The sequence below is a fragment of the Larimichthys crocea genome, chromosome XI (genome assembly GCF_000972845.2).
Source record: "Larimichthys crocea isolate SSNF chromosome XI, L_crocea_2.0, whole genome shotgun sequence".
Classification (NCBI taxonomy): Eukaryota; Metazoa; Chordata; class Actinopteri; family Sciaenidae; genus Larimichthys; species Larimichthys crocea.
This window is the reverse complement of record NC_040021.1, coordinates 12,111,101-12,134,548: the sequence shown is the minus strand read 5'-3', so window position 1 is coordinate 12,134,548 and position 23,448 is coordinate 12,111,101. Positions and strand designations below refer to the sequence as shown.

The following is a 23,448-nucleotide window of genomic DNA, read 5'->3' as shown; positions in this document are numbered from 1 at the left end:
GAGGTGAAGGGACAGATCTTATAGGAGAGGTCTGATGTAACTAATAGCGGGGCCACTGTTGTCTTAAAGGGTCGCAGCACAAAACCAGGTCGAAGGGCAGGAACAAGGGTTAAGAGGAAATGGAGTCTGGAAATGCCATGCATATATCTGTTTGTGTGTGTGTGTGTGTGTTTTACATCCTGTACACATATTATCTCACCCACTGAAGGAATGTACGCTACCTTCTCAGAAAGAGGCCACACAAAAAATGATAATTTGCATGATAAACATGTACAGTTTAGCCTAATAAAGATAAGTTTATGAGTATGTACATAACTATGATGACATGATGCCTAAAAAAACAATGTTTATGAACCACACAGATACCTCCAATCTGTCTTCAACGTCCTTTGTGTTTTTTATTTGCAGCTGTCAGTAAATGTGTAAATACATATATCAGCATACACAAACTGAATGTTTGAATTAAATAAAGATGCGAGATATGAAACATGTAGCCACGTGATTTAAAAAGAAATAAACAATGATGGGAAGCAACATCAAATATAGTGTTTGTGTTGTAAATTAAAAGAAAGGTAATTATAGCATTTTGATTTAAAAAAGCTGAAATCCATTAACTAGAAATATGGTATTGTTATTATTATTATATAGCATTTAAAACATGTTTAGACTATGTAATTCCTTATTAGTATCATTATTATTTTCAAGTTATGATTATAAAACTTTGGAAACAGGGAAACAGCTAGCCTCTGTCTGACTAACAGTGCCCCTGCACATCACTAATTAACTTCTCATATCTTCAATCAATTGACTGTTTTACAGGAGGGTTATATGCTGAATATATATGTTTATACTAGATCCTATGTCTCAGAGCAGTAAGTCTCTACTGCAAGACAACCCCTCTCCACAAAACAGAATGGTATCATTTTGTGTTTGACACCCTCAGTAATTGTTTGGATCAGTTCTGTCCTTCCAGTACCAAGCTATAATTATAGTCAAGGGAACTACCATTCACACACAGGAGAAAGTTTTTTGCAGAGTTGCAACTTTGGACTCTAATACACATGTACACACACCCAGCTACACATTCACAGTATCACTCATACACATTTCCTCCTGCCAAGTTGTGGCAGTGTAGAGGCCAGAAGAGCAGCAGCTACTGATAGAGACCTTGATAAGACTCATTTGAAAGAGCAGCAGTCACTGAACCCGTCCGCTCTGTGCGCCAAGGACACCATTTAACTTATATAACAGCCATTCTGGGTCACTGACAAGCACATCTATGCAATTTGGCTTCCTCAAGAACTATGTGCCCCTTGACCTTAGCTTCCATTGTCCCATATATCTCATATTTCTTCCACACCTCATGTGTGAGAGAGCTTAAGAGGTATTTGTGTTTCGTGCTATTACATTCAGCGTCGGCGTTACTAGTCACATACTAAATGATGATTGAGAAGAGGTGTTTGTGGTGAAATGTCCTCGGGAGAGTGTGGCACATGAGAGATTACACCTGACTCATTCACTCCCTGCTGTGCAATTCAAATGTGACCCTCAAATAATTTACCTATAAAGTAAAGATGTTGACTCTAGCTATGGTGTTTTATTTATTAATTTTAATATCTGCTTTATGAGGTATTTGACTTCTTTTGCAGGATTATAATGACCCTTATATGTTTGCTCCAGAAGTTGCAGTTGCATTGCTTCCTTTAGCTTGGATAATCAGTCAGTGTGATTAAGCAGTGTGCTTGAGTATTCTTAAAATAATACCTACATAAGTTTAGCCCTACTGCTAAGTTTACATAGTTTTCATGTTCAAAACTAGAAGACACAATAAATCCACAGCTAGATTGGGGAAAACTTTAAGGTTTTGAAGAAGTCTAAAGTATATTATTCTTGCTTATTATTTAGGTATGAGCTGTTAAGGGAATAACCTGAAGAAGTTTAGATAAGAAAACACGTCAGGCACAGGGTTCAGGTTAGGACTCTTCTTCAGAGCATCAAATTTTCATGAGCTAAGAAAAAAACAGACCTGTTATCAGCTTTGTAACAAGTCGTGACAAGAAGTAGGAGAAAGTTTATCTGAGAAATTCAAAACAGGCAAATCTTGAGACAAAGTAAAGCTTTTTAGTTTTAAGTAGACAGTTAGTGCTGATAATTAAGATTTGCTTGATGTAAAAAAAAGGTATTAAGACACCTAAGTCAGCCATTTGCGGCTTGAGTTGGAAGTAAGGCTCTGTGTGGGTTATGGTTATGGGCTTAGGGGAATGATTATATGGTAAAATGCTGCAGGTAAGCGAGTGACCCTTTTTTCCAAGAGGCTGAGGTATTTGGTTTTAAACTTTACTGGCCGGGTGAAAGATACCTCTAACCACATTATTCTCCAATTACAGATCAGGAAGTGGAAGATGCTGGCTCGCCATCACGGCGACGGCACAGGAAAGCAGAAGGAAGCAGAGTCAGACGTCCACCTGGGAGGTTGTCAGTCCTGGGGGATGCACGCCTCGCCCCTCCTGGCCAGCCCTGTCATGCTGGAGTGCTCCATCTGCAGTGGGCCCTACATCAGCTATGCCCTGGAGGATACCTGGCAGCCACGTCAACGCACACAGGCAAGTTCATTCTGCCTCCAGCTAATTAAATTACAGCAAACACTAATTTATTATGGTGGATCCCAAAGCAGGGGACTTCCAGGTGTCCTTGATGGGGGGATTTCAGGAAATCCACAGAGAAATTATGGATTGTTAACATATTTGTTATAGATTTTAGCAACATACAATGAAAGAATGTTTCCATTCTGTTTTCTTAGATAGTTAATTATATGATAGCACTAAAGTAAACACAAAGGCGGAGCATAAAAGGCTGTGTATTTATTTGCATATCCCTATATCTGCCCATTCCTAACTCTATACACAGCTATTTTTTTTTATTTCTTTGAGGCAACTACATTTTGGCCACAGATCATTTGGCTCTGATCAATGCAGTACAAAGTGCTGACTGCCACACCACCTTATTGCTGACCAATACTGCTAACTGGCATTCCACATAACGTGATCCACCTTTGTAGCAAAGCTTATAATTGCCATGCACCCTTTTTATTTACAGTATTTTGTAAAATGTTGTAAAGCCATAGCATCATTGCAGCATCCACATTATAAGTACCATTGAGACAACAATACAAGCTTTTTTCTGCACTCTACCAAACAAAACCGGCAAAGACAAGTCTGAGATGTTACAATCTTATGTCATAACGTAAGAAATCATTCATTGTTTTATGCTAAGGCAAAATGATCTTTATTTTTGTATCTTTTTTCATGTTGGTGTATAGAAACACTCAGAACAAACCTACTTTTTTATTTGATAGTAAAAAGCAAAATATTTTGAGCCATTTTACCGTCAAATGTGCTTTATTGTATGACTCACACTCTGACAAGTCTCTACCTCTCCTTGACCCTTACACAGACTAAAAGTCTTTGCCACTGCTTGAACAACCCAAACTTTCTGTTTTCTTTCGGAAACATAAATCTGCGATGAAATATTAATGAACAGAAAGCCTCGATTCACTATCACTATGGATACAACTCCATGAGATCTCTATACTGAATCAATAAATAGCCTGAAGAAAGAGCGAGTAAGAGCATATGGAGGCAGGACAAAGAAACATGAATGGTTCAGTGGTTTTTGAGTGCAGCGAGTGGTTGACAGTATAACATGATGTGTGTAAATAGACTGTATGTGTGTGTATGGGAGCAAAAAAAGAGACTACAAGATGGATAGATGGGGCTGCTGTCAACTACCGGTAGATTAAATATGGAGATGAAATGTCCAGCGTGATAGCCAGTTTGTTTAAAGCTTCTCCGCCGAGTGAATAAACAAAGTGATGGGATTGAAACAACACACACGCCTCGACTTGCCTCGTTCTCAGAAAACACCCATGGGAGAATACAGAGAGCTGCAGCGTGGAATAGCAAACTAGGCTAAGACTGTTTAACAGGGACACAACGTCGATGACTGACAGCGACAATCATGACAAACCAATATCCAACACAGCTTCAGTTTCATGGGAAGATGAAAGAGCCTGAGATGCAAATGCTGCCGGTGATGTGACAGCTGCCAGTTATACCATTAATGGAGGACAGGCTTAAGTAGACACTACTGAGAAAGTTGTGCATGTGTATGTTTGTGCACATTTCTGAGCTTTTCACCCTGCCACGTACAGAACAATAGATTGACTTTTAGAACCAAATGTGACAAGTCAAAGGTCAACACTCACACACAAACACACAAACCCCACTCCACATGCAGAGGTGGGAAGTAACAACATACATCTACTCTGGCATTTGACTTGAATTGTACTGCTACTTCACATATCAGAGGGAACATTGCTCTTCCTACTCCTCTACATGTAGTTTATAGCTTCAGTTACTAGTTAGTAACAACAACCTGACCTGGGATAGACTCACTACCCCCCCACCTGTGACCTTGATGAGGATAAGTGGTTACAGATAATGGATGGATTGAACAACAAGGCAACATCTATGGTCGTCTTTGAGTTGTTGTTCCACCAAGAAGATTTCCCCTCTAAACCTCTCATTTGTTTCATTTAAATAATGGTGTGAGGACCAAATTCATTTTTTTACACACAAAAAGGAAAGAAATAAATTCAAATTTATTTAGCTGAACTTTGCTGTTCCTTCTTTTTCTTCTTCAATCATCACCCAGATTTACCTTTTGACCCTTAGAAGAAAGCCTGACCCATTTGCTGGAAACCAAAATAACATATCAGTTCAGGGTTTTTGTGCAGAAGTACTTTTACTTTTAAATGCAGTTCAGGATAGACAGAAAGTGTCTGTCTGTTGCAACGTCAACAGAGCAGTCCTGTTCATCTCTTGGCCCAAACTGAGTAAGATCAGTTTCATCCTGGCGTTCAGTCTCACCAAAGCACAATACTCTGTCGTCATGTTGTTGTTACAGCAGAGGTTTCTCACCACTTTCAGCGCAGGACTGAAGTGATTTAATGCAGTCTCACCGTGGAAACCCGGCCTCATTAAAACACATCATGTGGGGAACCAACTCAAACTGGGACCTGAACAAGAATGGGTCAGAACCAGTGCTTTTAGAAATGCTGATTTAGAATTCTGCTGTTCAAAAGTGTCACGTCTGGTATTGTCACTGTACTCTTTTCAAGAGCTGAGAAAAGCAGCTTAGGTCAACGGTTTCCAAACTCTCTGGCTTGTAACTCACTAAAACAAACAATATTTGCTTGTAACTCCTCACTGCTTACACATCAGTTGTGAATTCAGCCAAAAAACACAATGAAGAAGATTTGTCATGTATCCTGACCCCCAAGGTAGGGGAAGACTGACCTAGATTGTAGCTTGGTCAGCCTGTATTTTTAAATTTATCTAATGGAAACTTAAAAGAACATTAGAAGCCTGAGGGCTGGACAGTTACTACAAGATGTCAACACCTTTTGCCATTCAAACAAGAACAAAAGAACACAAACAAAAACTGGATTTGCAGAGTGCACAACAATGCCAGTGTGTTGCCCATTATGTTAGCTCTCGCTAAGTACTTATACTTTGACTTTTAGAGAGTGATTTGATACCTTTGGAAGAGTATCCACAATCTGAATCTCAAGTGGTAGTGTGGATGATTTACACATGCATGAATACAGCTTTTTTTTTTTTTTACTGTATATGTGTACTAGAATATGCATTAAAGAAAACATATAACCTTTTACATTTTTATACTACTATTTATTTGCATGTCTTTGTCCTACAAGTATTCAAATTCTTTTCACTAAGTGATGCCATATTTCCCCCCTCCCCAGGCGATGGACCTGTACTACCACAGTGAGTCAGACCCAGACAGCTACTGTTGCCCTGGCGACAACAGTAAGTCAGCAGCCCGTTGTTTTGTATTCCTTTACTTCCTCCCTTTTCTCCTTCTTTCCCCATATGTCTTTCTCTCTGTGACTCCGGAGGACAAACTCCTCTGCTATCTTTCTCCATCATCCCCGGCCCATCAGTCTCTGGTCATTTCTCTTTATTATCTGCACTTTTGTTTATTTTTACCATCAATCCAAAATGATCTCCTACAATTCATTCTCTGTCTCAGTCTCTTGTTTGTTATTTCCTTTCAGTCTAAACCTGATGGGCTGTGGGAGCAAAATGATTCAGCCTGCACTAACAAACACACACACACTAACTTTACCTTACGTTACCACTCGCCTCTCTAATCCGACCTCTAAGCTCCCACGATAATAACTGTTGTTCATAAACCAAGATTACTATTTGTTGTTTTGAGGAAGCTGGCTTGGGAAGAAAAACAGTAGTTACAGTCACGGTACACATGACACAGTGACCCTTTTCGACATCTGTTTGCAACCTTTGCTGCAAACATGAGTGTATGTTTCTGTGCTTGTTGCTTTCTGTACTTGTGTGTCACTGGGTGAGAGTCCAGCATCAGTTTATAGTCAATAAGACACTCATTTTCCATCATGCCTCTTATTTCTGCCATCATAGTCCAATCCAAAGTGCACAGCGTGTGTGCGTGTCACGTTTTGGCTTGAAGCCAATCTATTCCCTTTTTTATGATTATTACTTTTACCTTTGCTGCAAATCTTGCATGTGCCGAGACAGGAGCTCTTCTGTGTTTGAGTTGCATCATTTTTAGCAACAAATTTAAAGTTTTCTTTTACTTTGGCCTCAAAAACTTTATTAAATTAAATCAGCAGATGAAAACTAATGTTTTATTTTATTTGAATTTGAATGCATTTCCACTCATAGATAGTATGTACATCATTGTCACTGATGATGGAGGAAAATTAACACTACTGCAAAATACTCCTTTGGCATTAGGTAATATAAGTCCCCTGAAACAAATAAAAGCAGACTATTTATTTAACATTATTGACTCCTATCTATTATTATAGTAACATATATTTATACATTTATCACCTCATATATGCATTTCAAGATGTATCTCATATAATGAGATAATAATATATTTATTTAATTTTGACTTAAATGGCATTCCATACCTTCATACGAGTAGTATAAGTCCTATACTAAAGTCCTATTAGTACCTAGTAAGTAGTACTCCTTAGTCAGAATAATTCTGTTATTATGAATTATTATTGATGCATTAATGTGTAAATAATTTTAATTATTGTATTTACTGTTGGGAAGTATAATTTATAATATTAAATCTCATTTTAAGTTCATCATCTGTCTTTATTTGTAAAATATAGTCACTAAAGATTTTTAAAGGAGCATGAAGTGAAGTACCACAAGTGCCTTAATACAGTACTGGAGTACTAGAGTACTTAGTTACTTCCCACCACCGCTTATCACTTTTTGCTTCCGCAGTAACACCACTTTGTGGCAGATCTTCAGGCACCTGCTGCCTGTTGGAACATCTCCAAGAAAAGGAAAGTGACAAGAACCATATTCTGATGAAAATGTTTTTCACTGGGAGTAGTCTGCCAGTTAATTATGGGAGTTTTCAGCGTATGGAGAGAAAATCTGAGCAATTAGCCAAGCTGGTGACAAGCTGTTCCTGTGGCCTCGGCAGTGATGCCGCTACACCCTGTTGTTCCAAGTTCACCAATTAGTGGTTTCAGGAGCACTTAAAAGTTGAGGTTTGTCACTTATGAGTCATTTACAGTGATGCAGCGATGTATGTGACAGAAGGAGCAGTAGAGGATGGTGATGGAGAGCGAGAGATGATCCAGTAATAATAATCATAGGGAGTTCTTTTTCTCTATTTTCAAAAAGGAACAAAAAGCAAACCGTGTCTGTGTTATTTCACTCCTCCCAGAAAAAGTGATCTTACGTAACAAAGAGCATCTGTTGAGAATACCCTTATTAAAACACATTAGCGTGTTCATCAACTTGCTGCAGTGCATCTAATCAGCATTTGCACACTGACTTATAGTGCCTTTCTTCCAACAGATGCCAACAGGTTTATATAACATATGATTACAAAGCCTGTGTGTGTGTGTGTTCTCAAACTTAACTCTTTTGTTCTCAGTGACACATAACTAATATCCACACTGCGTCTACCTTTCTGAAAGCTGTTATTTACTCTTTTCTCCCATCACTCATCATGCATTGCTCACCTGTGTCAACTTGCCCTTCAGAGCTAAACAGTCAAACACACATCTCAGTGACACGCACAGTCACAAACACATGCATATACTTGTGCACAATCCATAGCGACACTCCCCGGGCCAGAGACTTTAGACGGTTTTGAGACGAGTGTCTGAATATGTTGCTATTATATCTTCAGGATTTACACTAAGTGCTATAATTTAGTTAGATCTGTGTGTGTGTACTGCACTGAGAGGCAGGACATAATGGACTCCCTGTCCTGGAAACCTATGTTTGACCATCACAACCTCAACCTAATTCTATCCTGAATCCAAAAGCCAAAGTCCTCCCTCTCCTACAGCCCACTAAAAAACTGTGGATCAACCAAATTCAAAGTCAAAAGGGCTTCCTTCAAAGATAGAAGTACCAGAACACATTGTAAATCTTTATGAACAAACATCAGTTCAGTTGTGTTGCGTTGATAAGCAGTTTTTGAGCTCTAGAGAAATTTCCTTAAAATAACTTCTCTCCCGAAACCCGGGTTTATTTTTGGACACTTTATTCTCCATTTATGTGTGCATGTTTAGCCAACCTGCTCCAACAATTCATTGGAATTAGATCATTGGCAGTGTACCCACCGAACACTGTCTCCATGAGTATCAGTTTACATCCTTTTTCTCAAGGAACTTTCCAGTGAATTGACAGTTATATGTAGTTACATGTCAGTTTATTTCTGTGACCTACAAAACGTATTTTCAAAGACACTCGCGAACACACACACACAGACTAACACAGAGAATCACATCAATCTAAGAACACCAAAATTCAAACACAGGAGACTCTCATTCGTCCACTGGTTGTCACGTGATCGTCTACGGAGATAGCTGATGGTATAATTAGGCCACTTTTTGGCTAGCCAAACACACACACCAAACACACTGACAGGCCACTGTGGCAAAATAAAAGCCTGGCTGTCCTCTCTGAATAGCTGAGGCCTTTATGTAACAGTGTCATTTGGTTCCTCACCACTGAGCCTCATTCACATTCATCGCCAGATCAACTGTAGCCACAAACACCCTCATCATCCCCGGCACAGAGCGTGGACATTACAAGATGGAGGCGTTGGAGAATGAAAGAGATGAACGCATTTAATGGATGGATGTCATCTGCCGGAGACAGCGTGAATATGGGCATATCTTTGTGTATGTGTGGGTACACTGTAGGTGGGTGGGCTGATGGAGCATGTGTCTTGTTATACTACAACTCTATTATCCTGCAGCTCAAAACCTTCTGGCACTGCAGTGAACCTCATCCTGTCCACAAAATGGCCCTCTAAGTGTGTGGGTGTGTGTGTGTGTGTGTGTGTGGATGAGTCAATGCTGGCTTTGGCACTGATGACAGCACCACTAGTGGGTTACATAACATACTAGTGTCTCACATACATGCATAGAAAAGCAATAAACGCACAGCTTAAGTTTTGTGGAGCCTCCTCTTGTTCAGGGCCTAAATGCAAGCAGCCTGTTAATCCCGAATGGAAAGAGGGCCAGATAGGAAAAACACTGAGTGGACCTTTTGTTAGTATTGCTCTCTCGTTTTCTTCCTCTCTCCTGATCTTCAACACCTCCCTCTCATTTCATTCAACTCTGGGCTATGACCACAGATGCAGAGCTTACGTCCCAGCGGAGGTAACGTCTTCTTCATAGTCACTCTTAATCCTCTTTTGTGTTTTCTGTTACATGTTGTAGTGTAAAAAAAAAAAGCAAAGTAGCTGGTCTTCTTTCAAAGTTTAAAATGAGTCTTCTCCTGCAAAAGGCTGCAAAGTTTTCAAGGTCAGTGTTTTGTTTCTGTGCAGGCACGTGCTTTCCCTGTGATCCTATTATTATTATTAGAGAAAGCAATGTGTGAGGTTTCTCTTGTTTGCAGTGTGATGCCTTCAAGTGCTGATAAAAGATGTCGGTTTGTGTCCCACGTGGACTGCTGCTGCTGTAGTGTCAGTGGTAACATATTGTAGATTAAAAGACTCTTGAAGGATGGCGGCGCTGCAGCCTGCGCTGTCTCAAGGAGAAATATCTTTCCCTAACAAACTGCGCTAAGCTGTCCGTGGTGCAGTGAGGAAGAAAAGTGTTGGACACCTTCAGGGAATTTAGGAAGTACCTGAAGTGCCCTCTCTCTCTCTCTGTTTTAGAAAATGTGTGTGTCTGTGTGTGTGTGCATCTCCTGTCAGTCTCTCAGCAGGTTTGTTTTGCCCTCCAGCTCTGCATGCATGTGTGTGTGTGTGTGTGTGTGTGTGTGTGTGTGTGTGTGTGTGCATCAGGTGGCTATGGGGGACAGATTAATAATAGATTTGACCCCGAGTTAAGGGAGAGACAGAGACAGCAGTGAAAAAAAAAAGTTAAGGCTATATTTAAAAACTGCAGAGTCACAAATGCGGGAGCACGGTGACTTTCTCTAAGGGAGGCCGGCGGGTCAGGAGCAAAAAGAAGACACACTTTCTCTTTCACACACTCATATTAGTGACCATGAGACATTTATGGTTGAGTTTTTAGAGTCTAATAACAATTATGATCAGCGTAGCTGCAGCACAAAAGCACCATTCAACACACAAACACTAGCTTACTCTCCATTAGATGTGTGACTGGAAAGTCGGCTGTTCAATTCCATGTGTAATGATGTGAGTGTGATCAAGAGGCTGTGAGATGAAGGTTAAAAGTTGCTGTTGCAGTTGAAAAAGTTAAAAAAAAGATATTCATATTCATCATTATTTCATCCCTGTGTATTCTGTGTCTGGTTCACACTTCCATGATGTGTTGTTGGCGTACATTTCACATGTCAAATTCAGTGCTTTCTCACATCTCATCATTTTTTTTTTATTCCCACCGTTCTCTACTCGCTCACACGCTCCCAAAGGAAAGAAATCGGAAAGGATTTATTCTGAGAAATGTGCCAAACACTCGTGTAAAAAAAGCAGTTCATCAAGAGATACAGTTAATTAATAAGACCTCAAGTTCACTGCAGCTGAATAAATGTGAACTCAGCGATTTCCAAATCTGGGTTACTTTTTAATTCAGAGCTCAGTGGGTGAACGACCTCAGCTCGCAGGCTGGAGTGGAAAAAAACTGGCCTGCTGGTGAAGATGAAACCGAAGGGGGGATTTAAGTAAAACAAATGCTTGCACTTAGCCTTCAACTATAAACTTTTTTTTTTTTTTTAGCTTTATGTGATGCTGAAAGATCATAAATATAGTGGTAGTGATATGCTCATTATGCAGGTTTGTTACTGCTATGTGTGTACATAAACATAGTTGCAGATTGATTGTATTTCCAGTGCTTTCATATAGTTTACAAAGCCATAAAACAAATATTTGACTCAAAGCTCCAGCAGTCTAACTCGTTTAGACTTGTCTATCCATTTGGTTGCAGGAGAGGAGTAACTTCAGAAATAAAATAAAAATCTAAATAAATAAGATTACTTAAATAAAAAAAAAGCTCTATAGTTCCAATCAACCCAAAAGTAGGAGCTTATGAGGAGGCTTTGAAGGCAGCATGGCACCCTCCCGCCCTGCAGGAAAACTCATGCAACCATGCATGAAACACAAAACTGTAGAGTGGAAGGAAACAGAGGCGGGACGTCTCCGCCCTGAAAAGAAAGGGGAAAGAAAAAAAAAATCATCTGGATGAAAGTCTCCAAGGAGTGGAATGCTGTGTAGTTCGATTACCTGCCTGCCGAGGAGCCTTAAGCCTCTCTCCTTGGTGTGATTCGGGAAAATAAAGCATCCCTATGAAAGACAGAGCGACCGCTTTGACGTGTAAGTAAGCTCCATATTCATTAAAAAAAAAAAGAAAAGCACCGGCGATGCTTTTCACCATCCGTAAGAAATATTTAGATTATTCCCAGGGCGCATAATAATAATCTTATTGTGCGACTTATAAAAGCTTTGAGCCAGCCTATCGTGAAATGTGTAGTTTTCTTTTGTCAAGCTCCTTTTTTTGTGTCTGGAGTGTCTGTGGCTGTGGAAGAAAGACGCTGGCAGACATACTTTAAGAAGGGGGGGCGCTCCATTCACCCCATAATCCAGTGACCTGGATTTATGATGCTGTTATCTATGGAAATGCCTCGCTCATAGAGAGGGGGGGTCTGTTAAAAGTGCCTGGCAACTCTTTTGAGTAACTTGTTGAACTCTGGCTCTGCAGCCAGCCAAATGAGGACTTCTTCAGAACTGAAAGGTTTGTTTGTTTTCGATGGAAACTGGATCTCATGTGGGTGTAGATCAGGCAATCAAGATATCAAGAGTGCCCGTGGTGTTATACAGCTTCTTTTTTATTATTATTATTATTAGTTTAGTTTGTATTTTGCAGCAGAGTTTCACTTATACTGTTATTTTCTCTAAACTTCTTTAGAAACAATGCAGGGTTTTCTCATTCTCTTTCCATAGTGAAGGTATTCAGTGTCCATTTAAAATGGATTTCTCTTTCCATAGTGAAGGTATTCAGTGTCCATTTAAAATGGATTTGGCCTTCGTAGGTGATAGTCTTACATAGGCTGCTTTCATTCCACTCAGGGGTGTAGATAAAACTTGAACCAGGTGTCTTACATAACCGTGCCTGAGTCCGTCTGCTCTGCTGTGTGCCAGCGCTCAAAGCGTCATTTTTTTCTCTCCACATAATTTCATTCTGATCATAACACTGAAGTGTTTTTGGCTCCTTCCAAGAGGCTTACCGGTAGGTTAAAACAGATTGTGTGTTCGATCTCTCTCTCTCTATCTCTCTCTGCTTTTTTTTTTTTTTCATTTGAGCTGGCTGTATTCTGGAGTGTCTCAGTCTGTACTTTTCCACTACCAGCGGCTTTTTCTTGGCATCGGGCCTCCCCTCGGCTCAGGCTCTCCGCTCTCTCTCGTCTTTTGTATACTGAGGGGAACCTGCGTCACTCCCGGTCGTTTTAATTGAGACGCAGACAAACAGTGAAGCTGATAGGCTTAGTTAAGAGGCTATCAGATTATTTGTATAGGGCCAAGTTGGGAGGGAGAGATGGAGGGGGTTAGATGGGGAGGGGGGGTGCAGTATCACAAAAATAACCAGGGGAATAACTCTCTTGAGCAGTATCACTTCATATTATCTTATATTGTTTATTCTGCACTCCTGGAAGATTAAGACACACCATATGTCACTTGGCTGACGCATCTGGACGTCATTGGCCTATAGGATTTGTTTTTTGGGTGGAATGTTGCTGCCTTGGTGACAATTTCAGACAGTATGGCGCATGGGGATGTTGCTGAAAGTTGCTATGGTATTGCACAAACATATGCGCAAATAATACAGACCGGCCTTTGAGTGAGAGTTGCTAAACGACCATTTTTTTCGTCCTTTTTCCTATGTTTTTGACGCAAGCCCATTTAGAGGCGCGGCTATGACGCGCTGAGAGCGCAACGGCTTCTGATTGGTCGAGAACCGGATCGATCATCTTCTCACGGTCCATTTAGCAGGATAGAAATGTTTGCAGAGGATCACGCCCACCAGGGGGTGTGGGTGTTTTTTTTCTTTCTTTCTTTCTTTTTGGGAGGGGGAGGCACCTCCTCTCTTCCTCCTCCTGTTATAAAACTAGAGCCAAAAGCCAAGATAGTTGTATTTGCCTTTGGGTACTTCATGAGTGCAGAGCTGCTGTTCAACTCTTCACATCATGACGATCATAACAGAAACAGAAAATCCTGTCCTGACTTACTCCAAGTCCAGAGGACTAGTGGCATTAGTCACCGGTATGGAATCATAGATGGATATTTTATTCTGATTCTTGATGACATGGATGGACTTTTTTTTTTAATTTTTGTTTGAAAATCTAAACTTTATTTTCTGTTTTTCTCTCTTGTGTTGCAGCTTTTATGAAACAGAGGAGGATGGGGCTGAACGACTTCATTCAGAGGCTTGCAACAAACTCCTACGCCTGCAAGCAGTGAGTACCATCTGACTCATGTTATTGTTATTCACTGGAGGGACAGCGGCATTGGGTGACACAACCAGAAATGCCAGTTATCTGCCCTCTGAGGACATTTTGTGGCTTAATGTGACTCCCACATCAGGTGATTCATATTAAAGTTTCAACTCTCTGTTTGTTTTTTCAGTCCTGAAGTTCAGTCTATTCTGAACTTGAGTCCTCCTCAGGAAGCTGAGCTCATGAACACAAACCCCTCTCCTCCTGTAAGTATATTTGCATTCAGCCTTCTTTATTTACATGGTACCATATGCAGAGATGTGCATGCATATCCTCTCTTTACCATGCATTTTGTGGTTCATATTATGGCTCCAACATCCTCATCCTTTTCTTCCTCGCTCCCCCTCTCACAGCCCAGTCCGTCACAACAGATCAACCTCGGTCCATCCTCCAACCCCTCGGCCAAACCCAGTGACTTTCACTTCCTCAAGGTGATCGGCAAGGGTAGCTTCGGCAAGGTGCTGCTCGCACGCCATCGCACAGATGATCAGTTTTACGCAGTCAAAGTCTTACAGAAAAAGGCCATCCTCAAGAAGAAGGAGGTAAATACACGCACTATATACACACACAGACATGCATTCGACAGGAAAACGCACTGAAATATGCACGTAAAACAAAATGTGTCAACCTGTCGACCTCTCTAATCCCGCGCTCTTTAACTTCCTCAGGAGAAACACATCATGTCAGAGAGGAATGTGCTGCTAAAGAATGTCAAGCACCCGTTTCTGGTTGGCCTGCACTATTCTTTCCAAACAGCAGACAAGCTCTACTTCGTGTTGGACTACATCAATGGAGGAGAGGTGAGTTACTGGCTGAACTGCTGCCAAGAAAAGATAAGGGGGGATATGAAGCAGAGATGATCGAGGAGAAAGGAGAAGCTGGGCTATTTAAAGAAGGAGCTAAAGATGAATGAATAGGGTAGGAGGGGATTTTAAAGATGGATATATTTAGAGGAAGATGGGAAGAGTGAGAAGCTTTTAGATGATTTAATACAGTGCCATGGATATAAAGATGAGGCAGAAACACAGACAGACAGACAGAGAGGATATCCTGTCATGAGAAGCAGAATAGAAGCTGCCGCTATCTTTTTTTTTTTTCTTTCTTTCTTTCATTCTGTAAAGGAAACACCTCTCAGGAAATCATGGGGTGGGTTAGGGCAGCGGGAGAGACTCAGGACCAAAATTAGCAGCGGCATTCAGACTCAGTGTGTGTCTAATCGAGCTAATTTCCTGCGATTGTTGGACGAGTAAAGACAGTGCTGATTAAATATGGGCCTCGTCAGGAAACAGGATGCATTTACTCTCCTTCTCCCCTTTCTCTTTTCATCCCCTCTTTTTTCCCCTCTATCCCACTGCTCTCTCCCTCAACCTTTGGCCCTCATTTCATCTGTCTTCCCTTGTCAAACTTTTTAAGCTCTCGCCTTCCTGCCTCTTTATTTCCTCCCATCCGGTTTCCCTCTTCTGTGTCTTTATCGTCAGCCGTTCTCCTTCGAATTTCCTTTCTCCGCTCATGGGATTTTGTAGATAATCCATAAAATAATCAAGATATTTTAGGGTGTGTTACTAAAAAGACTTGTTGCAATAACCTTTGTTCTCTTTTTCTTTGTTTTCTCTATCTTCCAGTTGTTTTACCACCTACAGAGAGAGCGCTGCTTCCTCGAGCCTAGAGCCAGGTTCTATGCAGCAGAGATCGCCAGTGCACTTGGCTACCTCCACTCTCTCAACATTGTCTACAGAGACTTGAAGCCAGAGAACATCCTGCTGGACTCACAGGGACACATCATTCTTACAGATTTCGGCCTGTGCAAGGAGAACATTGAACCCAATGGGACAACGTCAACCTTCTGCGGTACGCCAGAGGTAAGGACGAAATATATTGTGATTCAGAGCACCTTTTGACAACACTCTGTTACGTTCAGTAACTTACCATCACTTCCTGTCTTTCTCTTTCTACAGTATTTAGCTCCTGAGGTTCTACACAAGCAACCGTATGACAGGACAGTAGACTGGTGGTGTTTAGGAGCTGTTCTCTATGAGATGCTCTATGGCCTGGTGAGTAACATTCAATTTCACCTTACCCCCTCCTCAACATATTCTTAAATGTTACCATAATATTGAGATATACTGTCAACAAGAAGACCCGGTTCTTATCTAATTTGTGTTCCACGTGTTTGTACCTGAAACTCTGCATGATTTTAAAATGATGTAATCAGTGTTTGTCACGGGGATTTGTCATTCCTTGTCGCTGCCAAGATGTTAATCGGTTTCTTTTTGTCCCTCCCTCAGCCTCCGTTCTACAGCCGTAACACAGCGGAGATGTACGACAACATCCTGAACAAGCCGCTGCAGCTGAAACCCAACATTTCCAATGCAGCCAGACACCTGCTGGAGGGTCTGCTGCAGAAGGACAGAACCAAGAGGCTGGGCTGCGCTGAGGACTTTGTAAGTGTTTGGTTATGTGATTGTATATGCATATATATATATATATATTTACATAATGTGTGTTGATTATTATGTGTGTTAAAGGACATTTTATTTAAATATTCTTTTTTTATGTGTCTTCACAGACTGAAATTAAGAACCACATATTCTTCTCCCCCATCAACTGGGATGAACTCAATGCCAAGAAGATCACCCCTCCATTCAACCCCAATGTGGTACGTTCCTTTTTAATTCCTCAAGTGCTGATGGTGGCAGATTTATGATTTTCTACAGTATAGCAGCAAAATTCACAAACTCAGTATTTACATTTACGTAACCGGATCAAGAGAGTAAGATATTTTGACTATTACATCCTGACTAATCCCCACTTGTCTCCCTTCTCCTTCCCCCATTCCTCCCCCTCCCAGACGGGACCCAATGACCTGCGGCACTTTGATCCAGAGTTCACAGATGAGCCGGTTCCCAGCTCCATTGGCTGTTCCCCAGACAGCGCGCTCGTCACGGCCAGCATCAAAGAGGCTGCTGAGGCCTTTGTGGGCTTCTCCTACGCCCCATCTATGGACTCCTATCTATAGGATTTAAACACAGGCACTCAACATGGATACCAATTCAGACCTAAGGGACATGAACTGTGGCGTGTCCATGGACTTGCATCTTGACCCCACCTTACATTTCCCATCAGGGTGATGGATATTTCTGAAAAACCAACCCCTGCAACTGCATCTGCAAAGAATCAATACATGTGTACTTGCCATAATCTCTCCAACTCTTGAATGCGTTTAAGAAGTCTTGCTACAAGAGGATGTCTGCCATAATTTAAAGACTCATCAGGGTTGAAATATACCATCTTACTACTCTGATGTACCAACGCACAAATTCTTCAACAGACACAAATACTCTGCAACCTTCAGTTTCCTGTCTCTTACCCAATAGTGGAGGTCCTTTGCACATAGCTCAGGCAGCTTAAAAGCCCACCTTGACCCTGAAGCCACAACCGACAAGCACACACACACACCAACTTCCACCTTTTCTCAAAAGAGGAAGGCTGGACCGTACTGTACCAGCCCTGAAAAGGATTTTCATCTTCATCTCTGTAGCGGAACATCTTCCCTCTTTTGAGATTCTGTCTAATCACGCACGGGGACATACCTGTTGAGTTTGAATGAGTAGCTTGGAGGTGACATTTTGGTGCTTTAGTTTCTTCTCATTTAGTTTCTGTGTGTTTCAAAAAGGGAGTCATTAGAAGTTGAATGTTACAGAGGGGGATGTTATTGTTATTTTTTTCTCTCAAATGTGCCTTTATTTTTTCTCTCCATCAGAATTCACATCTTTTGGGTTTGTCCGTGTCAACTTTGATGTCTCCGCTCTACACCTGACTTCAGGTGGGAGGAGCTGTTTTTAATCTATTTTAAAAGTCACCAGAGAGGAACGATGTAGCGGCATAGTTAATACACCTGTTCTGTCTTTAACACGCGAGACGTAGGAACTCAAACGATGTTTCATATCTACATTTGCACATAAAACAATAAAGGTAATGCTGTTTGAGAGAGAGTGAGAGAAAGAAAGAGCACTGCTGCTAGGTGAGAAAGAGAGTGTGTTCAGAAGTGTCTGTGTAGTTCTGCTTGCCAACTGTGTCCCCCTCATATAGTCTTCCATTCGCCTCACAATAATGTAACGGCAGCCTTCAGGCGGGCTGACGACATCGAAACTGAACATTCCATTTTAATATTGCTGTAATGCAGTTTGACGGTATTTAAGTTTGTTTGTATATTTGGAGTTATGTGTACTAGTTTTAATGTATATTGAACAAAAAATGACTAAAGGTATGCTTAAATATGTATGTAACAATTCATGTTAAATGTACTGTAAATTGTAAAATTGTTTCAGATTTATGTGACCATGTTTGGTTTGCAATAAAAGTTTAACTTTATTACATCTTATAAGCTTGTTTTTAATTATTGGTGAGTGGTGGTCTACATGAAATGTCTTCATATTATGGATTTTTCCTTTAGTTTGAAATATGCAGGTCATCATTTGTCTTGACTATGCTGGTAAATAAAATAATAAAAGTTATAGAGAATAAACTAAAAAATGTAAAGAATGAAGTGTAAATGTTAAACATTTACTGGTCCTGGTTGTACTACTGAAAATTTCCAAATGTCCTACATTAGTGTAAACGGACTTTGCCCCCCACTTCATGCGTCAGCAGCCTTATACAATGATGAGAGTGACGTCCAAGCGTGCAGACCAGATCTATTTGTGGGCAAATTATTGACTGATAAGGCCATTCAGGGTTTGCTCAGCAGAGCGGCATTATACTGTGAAAGAGGAATATTGATTTTTTTTAATGCAGAAGCTATAATTGAGTGAATGATAATTAAAGTAGGAATAATACATAATGTCTCTAATGAGATGACAGCAGGTTGGTGTGTTGTCCTTCTACTGGAGTTCAAGGTTGTGTCCACGTTTAAGTGAGTCTGCCAGGGTGTCTTTAAGGAGGACACAGACTGTCTAACAGATCCAGGGGGTTATTGTGTGGGTGACCTTTGACCCTTAACTTCCTGGGAAAGGGGGTAAAGTGGAAAAGGAATTTTGCCACAAAGATTTACATCATAAGAGCACTGTGGGGAAGGAGTCCTGGTGGAAACCCATAAACGTTTTAACTCTCTGGACTTGACCAACAAAGAGTTTGACACTGTTAGTCTGAGAAGCTGTCTTAAAAAGTCCAGTTCAACATGTTCTCACAAGGTTCAGCAGAAATATAATACTTATTTTTGAAAGTCACTACAGTGAACATTAGTGTTCCTCAGAATAAGACAATCATGATATCATCTTTTGGAGCTGCTATTTATCTGAAATGATGATCTACACAAAGCCTGTTATATTGGAGATTACACACCATTCAAATCACTATCTTCCAATGCAGCCTTTGTATCAGTGTGCTGTTATTACTTAAACACCAGCATTTGCCATCATCGTATTTGTAATTGTTGTTGTTTTTTAGCTCTTGTACAGGGTAAATAAAGTTACTTTTTGCTGACTGACCACCATAATAAAGGCACCAAATCAATAAAGCGCGTAGACATGTAGAGAAATTGTGTTCATATGTGAATTCTTTTTGATATTATCAGAGTACTGTGTGGTTATTAATAGCTCTCCAATACTTTCCAGTCTCTGTGCTACAGGATTTTTAGATCTGCTTAGCAGCTGTAGTCATGCACTGCCATCTGCTGGCCAAGCATTGAACCAATAAAGTAAACCAGCTGCTCAAGTTTTCTGACAACAAATATGATCCTGCATTTGAGATCATTCATGCCATAAACAATATTTTAATAGACAGAATTCACTGAGAGGCAGCAAGATGAGGAATGGCAGATATTTTAGAGATTATAGAAACAGACTAAAGAGAAAAAGTAGAGGCAGAAGATGAGATGAGAAGCATGAAGCAGATGAATCCATGACAGTAAAGCTTTTGTTGTGGTTGATAATTAGAGTCTTTCATACAGAACTGACATTACTGCGATTTTATCATTCTTTATGATGCCTTATGAGGATGGTACAATCTGTTTATCAGAGTTTCAGAGGTCTGTATTCTTGCACAACAGCTTCAGCATCATTTATAAATTTACAGCACAGTTTCCTTGAAATAAGGTATATAGAGGTTTACATTTGTACAAGTAATTTTCAGTATTAAAATGACTCTGTAGATACAGATTTGGCAACGTTCAAAATGGCAACGTTTTATATGAATGTGTTTGTTTTGTTGAAGATGACACAAAGTCACACTCAGAAACAGTTTGAGGCAGTTTTGTTTTTTTATAAAGAGCAGTTTGTGATTTGGTGTCTCGCTCAATAACACTTTGACAAAGGGGGAGTATTGAACCACCAACGCTGGATAACCCACTAAAAAAGTGGACTTTCCACTTGTGTAGTCTGTACAAAAGTGACTACTGAGTCTAAATCTTTAACTAATCTTTAAATCTTTAAGATTTTCTTGAAATCAAACCCTGATTCTGATACTATTTCTTTAAAACATTTACATTCTGTAATTACATGTCTGTCTGTAACTGTAAGTGTAAATGTAAAAGTTGAACTATTGGGATAAATCATAACTTAATATAATATATTGTCAAAATTAAAAAATCACAGTCACAGTGGCAAAAATGTCCAGTGGTGGGATGAGTTTTCTGCCAGTGACTTGAAAGATGATTTCCTATGTGGAAGCTGCAGCAAGAATGGGAGGAAATGAGGATGATGAAGATGAGATAAGTGACACTTACACACTGACACCTCTTTAAGAAATACTTTGAGAACGGACACATAAGGTTTCTTGTACCTTAAGCTCTCCAACCCTAACCACCAGCCCAGTGTCATTTATTTAGATCTGACATAATCTTGTTGTACTGCTGTACGTCATAGACTGGACACAACTGATTGAGTCCAACCAGCAGTTTGAGTATACTCGGAGCTTGTGTCCCCTCTAGCAGCAGAGCATCACAGTGTTGTTTGCTGTCTTTATACTGTGAGATTTGTCTTTATGATGGCTGAAGTATGATTTACAAGCACTTTGACAGGCAGCAACATGATATCTCTGCTCTTGGTTCAAAAGCAACTAAATAAACACATTACTCAGGCTCAGCAGTAGATTCTGCAATTCCTGCTACACCAGTCCAGTCAAAGTGATCTTGGGCAAGATAAAAAAAAAAAAAAAAGCTGTGTGTGTGTGTGTGTGTGAGAGAGAGAGAGAGAGAGAGAGAGAGAGAGAGAGTTTCTATGGGTGAGCCTAGTATCAATGTGAGTGCTTTGGATAGGAAGCACTGTATCATTCATGCATAGCAGCCTCTGCTATCAGTGTGTTAATGGGTGAATGAGATAAGTGTTGTAGAGTGGTTGGTAGACCAGCAAATACAAGTTTAAATACAAGTCTATTTATCAAGTCCATTCATTAAAAACCCTAAAAACACCTATGCAATGTTGGGTGCAAAATGGATCTGTAAGAAGAACAAAATATATGATGAAAGAGGTGTCTCTTGTGTTGTGTAACAGTTAATTACTAGCAACATGCAACATGAATATTGATTAAATTATTTTTTAAAACAAGTGTTTGTGGTTAATCAAATCAAATCAGTATAAATCAGTTTCCTTGGTTGAATACTACTACATCATTTGATGTAGGGAGTTCCACGTGGTGGCACTGTTTTCCTCCCCCTCATCCTAAAAGCCTGATGTCGTATAGCTATTGCAGCATCACTGGATCATCATTTAATCACAGCATTGCACAACACACAACACTCGCCCAAGTCTAACAAGTCCAACAGCTGGAAGTGCAAAGTTTCAGGTGTTATTGCTCTAATGTTTAAAGTTTGTCTTATTTGCAACATGTGAATTTTGATCCTGTGGATACTATATCACATGTCACATATATGACTAAATCAGTTAGTATGCAAAGCTAGTCAGTGTACACAGTGTAACAAAAACACAGTGTAATGAAAACAAATTCTTGTCTCTACAGGGGTCGGAAACGTTTTATGTATCAAATGTACTGCTATATAGTTGCAAGTTAGCCATCTGTATTGGTGCAATTAAGTCATATCCCTATGAGGATCAAGGGAATACTTGTGGATTGGCCTTTGACTTAGTGGCATGATCATTCTAATTCTCCCCTATATACAGTATGTGTCATGATGAATAGCAGCTATGCTTACCTCCTCAGCAGACTCATTATTCAGTAAAACATGACATAGTATCTGTGCATGCATCTGCTTATTTGCATGTGTACAGTACACGGGCATAGATGAATAGATAAATCAGCAGTCCAATTATATAACATTTTTTATATAATAACATAATTCTGTCAGGGTCGTTGAGTAACCTTTTAAATGCAGTACTTTTATTTATAATGCAGTGTTTTTACACAGTGGTACTGCCAGATAGTAAAGGATCTTAATACTTCTTCCACCACTGCCTACTTCAAATTAAAACAAACCTGTCAATTAATTTGTTTTTATTTGCATAAACCAACATTATGCAAGTTTGACCTTAAGACTATCAATGGGTACGTCTGTGTATTTCTGTCTTTAATAAAACAATACTATTTCAGGTAGCTGACCAGGATAGGTCAGATGGCTGTCCTGAATTAAAAAAGCCAAACGCAAACAGTTTGTTAGACTATGTGCCACGTGATTGTGTATCTGATCATTAAAATTGTGAAACTACATTCCAACATGGTGTTTAAAGCAATGATTAAAGCAATCGGTTACTTAACACACAGAGGTTTGTCAAGGTTTTAATATTATAATAATCACATGATTATTTGCTGACATATAACTAGGCCATCCATAGTTATCTTAGTTACTGAATCATTATATAACACACACACATTTGCACACATAGACAGAGGATCAAATGACAGTAGGCTAGTTTAAAACAGGTCAAACTTTGGATTCTATAGGCCATGTCTGAACGGAGAAGCAGGCCAACAGAGTATCAAGCACATTAGGCTACATTCTGTCATCTGTGAAGCAGCAGGGCAGGTGTGACAGCTCAGTCCTGCGGCATTCTTAGAAATAGGACATGGGAACCGAGCAAAACAGCAGGTGGCCCCTCTCGTTTGTTTTCACATGCAGTATGAGCTAAAGAGCATTATTGATACAGATGTGTTTTATTGCTGGTTAAGTAACTATAATAATCATAATAATCTAATAATTGCAGCTAGAATTCATAGAAAACGCCACAGATAATCATTTAAAATCCAATAACCCAATTTACCACACAACCATACAAGACTATTTACCCACAGCCATGTATTTATTATAAATACACTCCGAGGCAATAGGCGCTACCTGATAGACACGTTTGGACCAATAGGATTTCACGCCGGGCGTTCTAAACACCGAATCCCCCGCTTCCCATTGGTGGTCTGGGAAGACAGTGGGCGG

General features: G+C 40.1%; 1 protein-coding gene across 5 annotated transcripts in view; it reads left to right on the top strand.

Moving 5' to 3' along the window:
- Nucleotides 1–18,440, top strand: part of sgk1 (serum/glucocorticoid regulated kinase 1) — a 35,250-nt gene extending 16,810 nt beyond the window's left edge. Inside the window, exons 4-14 of one of the 5 annotated variants that reach the window (XM_019269798.2) lie at nt 2,388–2,603; nt 5,825–5,888; nt 13,955–14,030; nt 14,200–14,275; nt 14,423–14,611; nt 14,738–14,869; nt 15,692–15,928; nt 16,025–16,120; nt 16,355–16,510; nt 16,636–16,725; nt 16,918–18,440. In XM_019269798.2, the coding sequence (XP_019125343.2) occupies nt 2,388–2,603; nt 5,825–5,888; nt 13,955–14,030; nt 14,200–14,275; nt 14,423–14,611; nt 14,738–14,869; nt 15,692–15,928; nt 16,025–16,120; nt 16,355–16,510; nt 16,636–16,725; nt 16,918–17,085 (1,500 nt within the window). In that variant the 3' untranslated portion in view covers nt 17,086–18,440. Of the gene's footprint in view, nt 1–2,387; nt 2,604–5,824; nt 5,889–9,526; nt 9,773–11,554; nt 11,893–11,912; nt 12,311–13,686; nt 13,837–13,954; nt 14,031–14,199; nt 14,276–14,422; nt 14,612–14,737; nt 14,870–15,691; nt 15,929–16,024; nt 16,121–16,354; nt 16,511–16,635; nt 16,726–16,917 lie in introns of those variants that run through there. The other 4 variants (XM_019269814.2, XM_010739344.3, XM_019269817.2 and 1 more) reach the window with 4 other exon arrangements.
- Nucleotides 18,441–23,448: the final 5,008 nt, after the last annotated feature.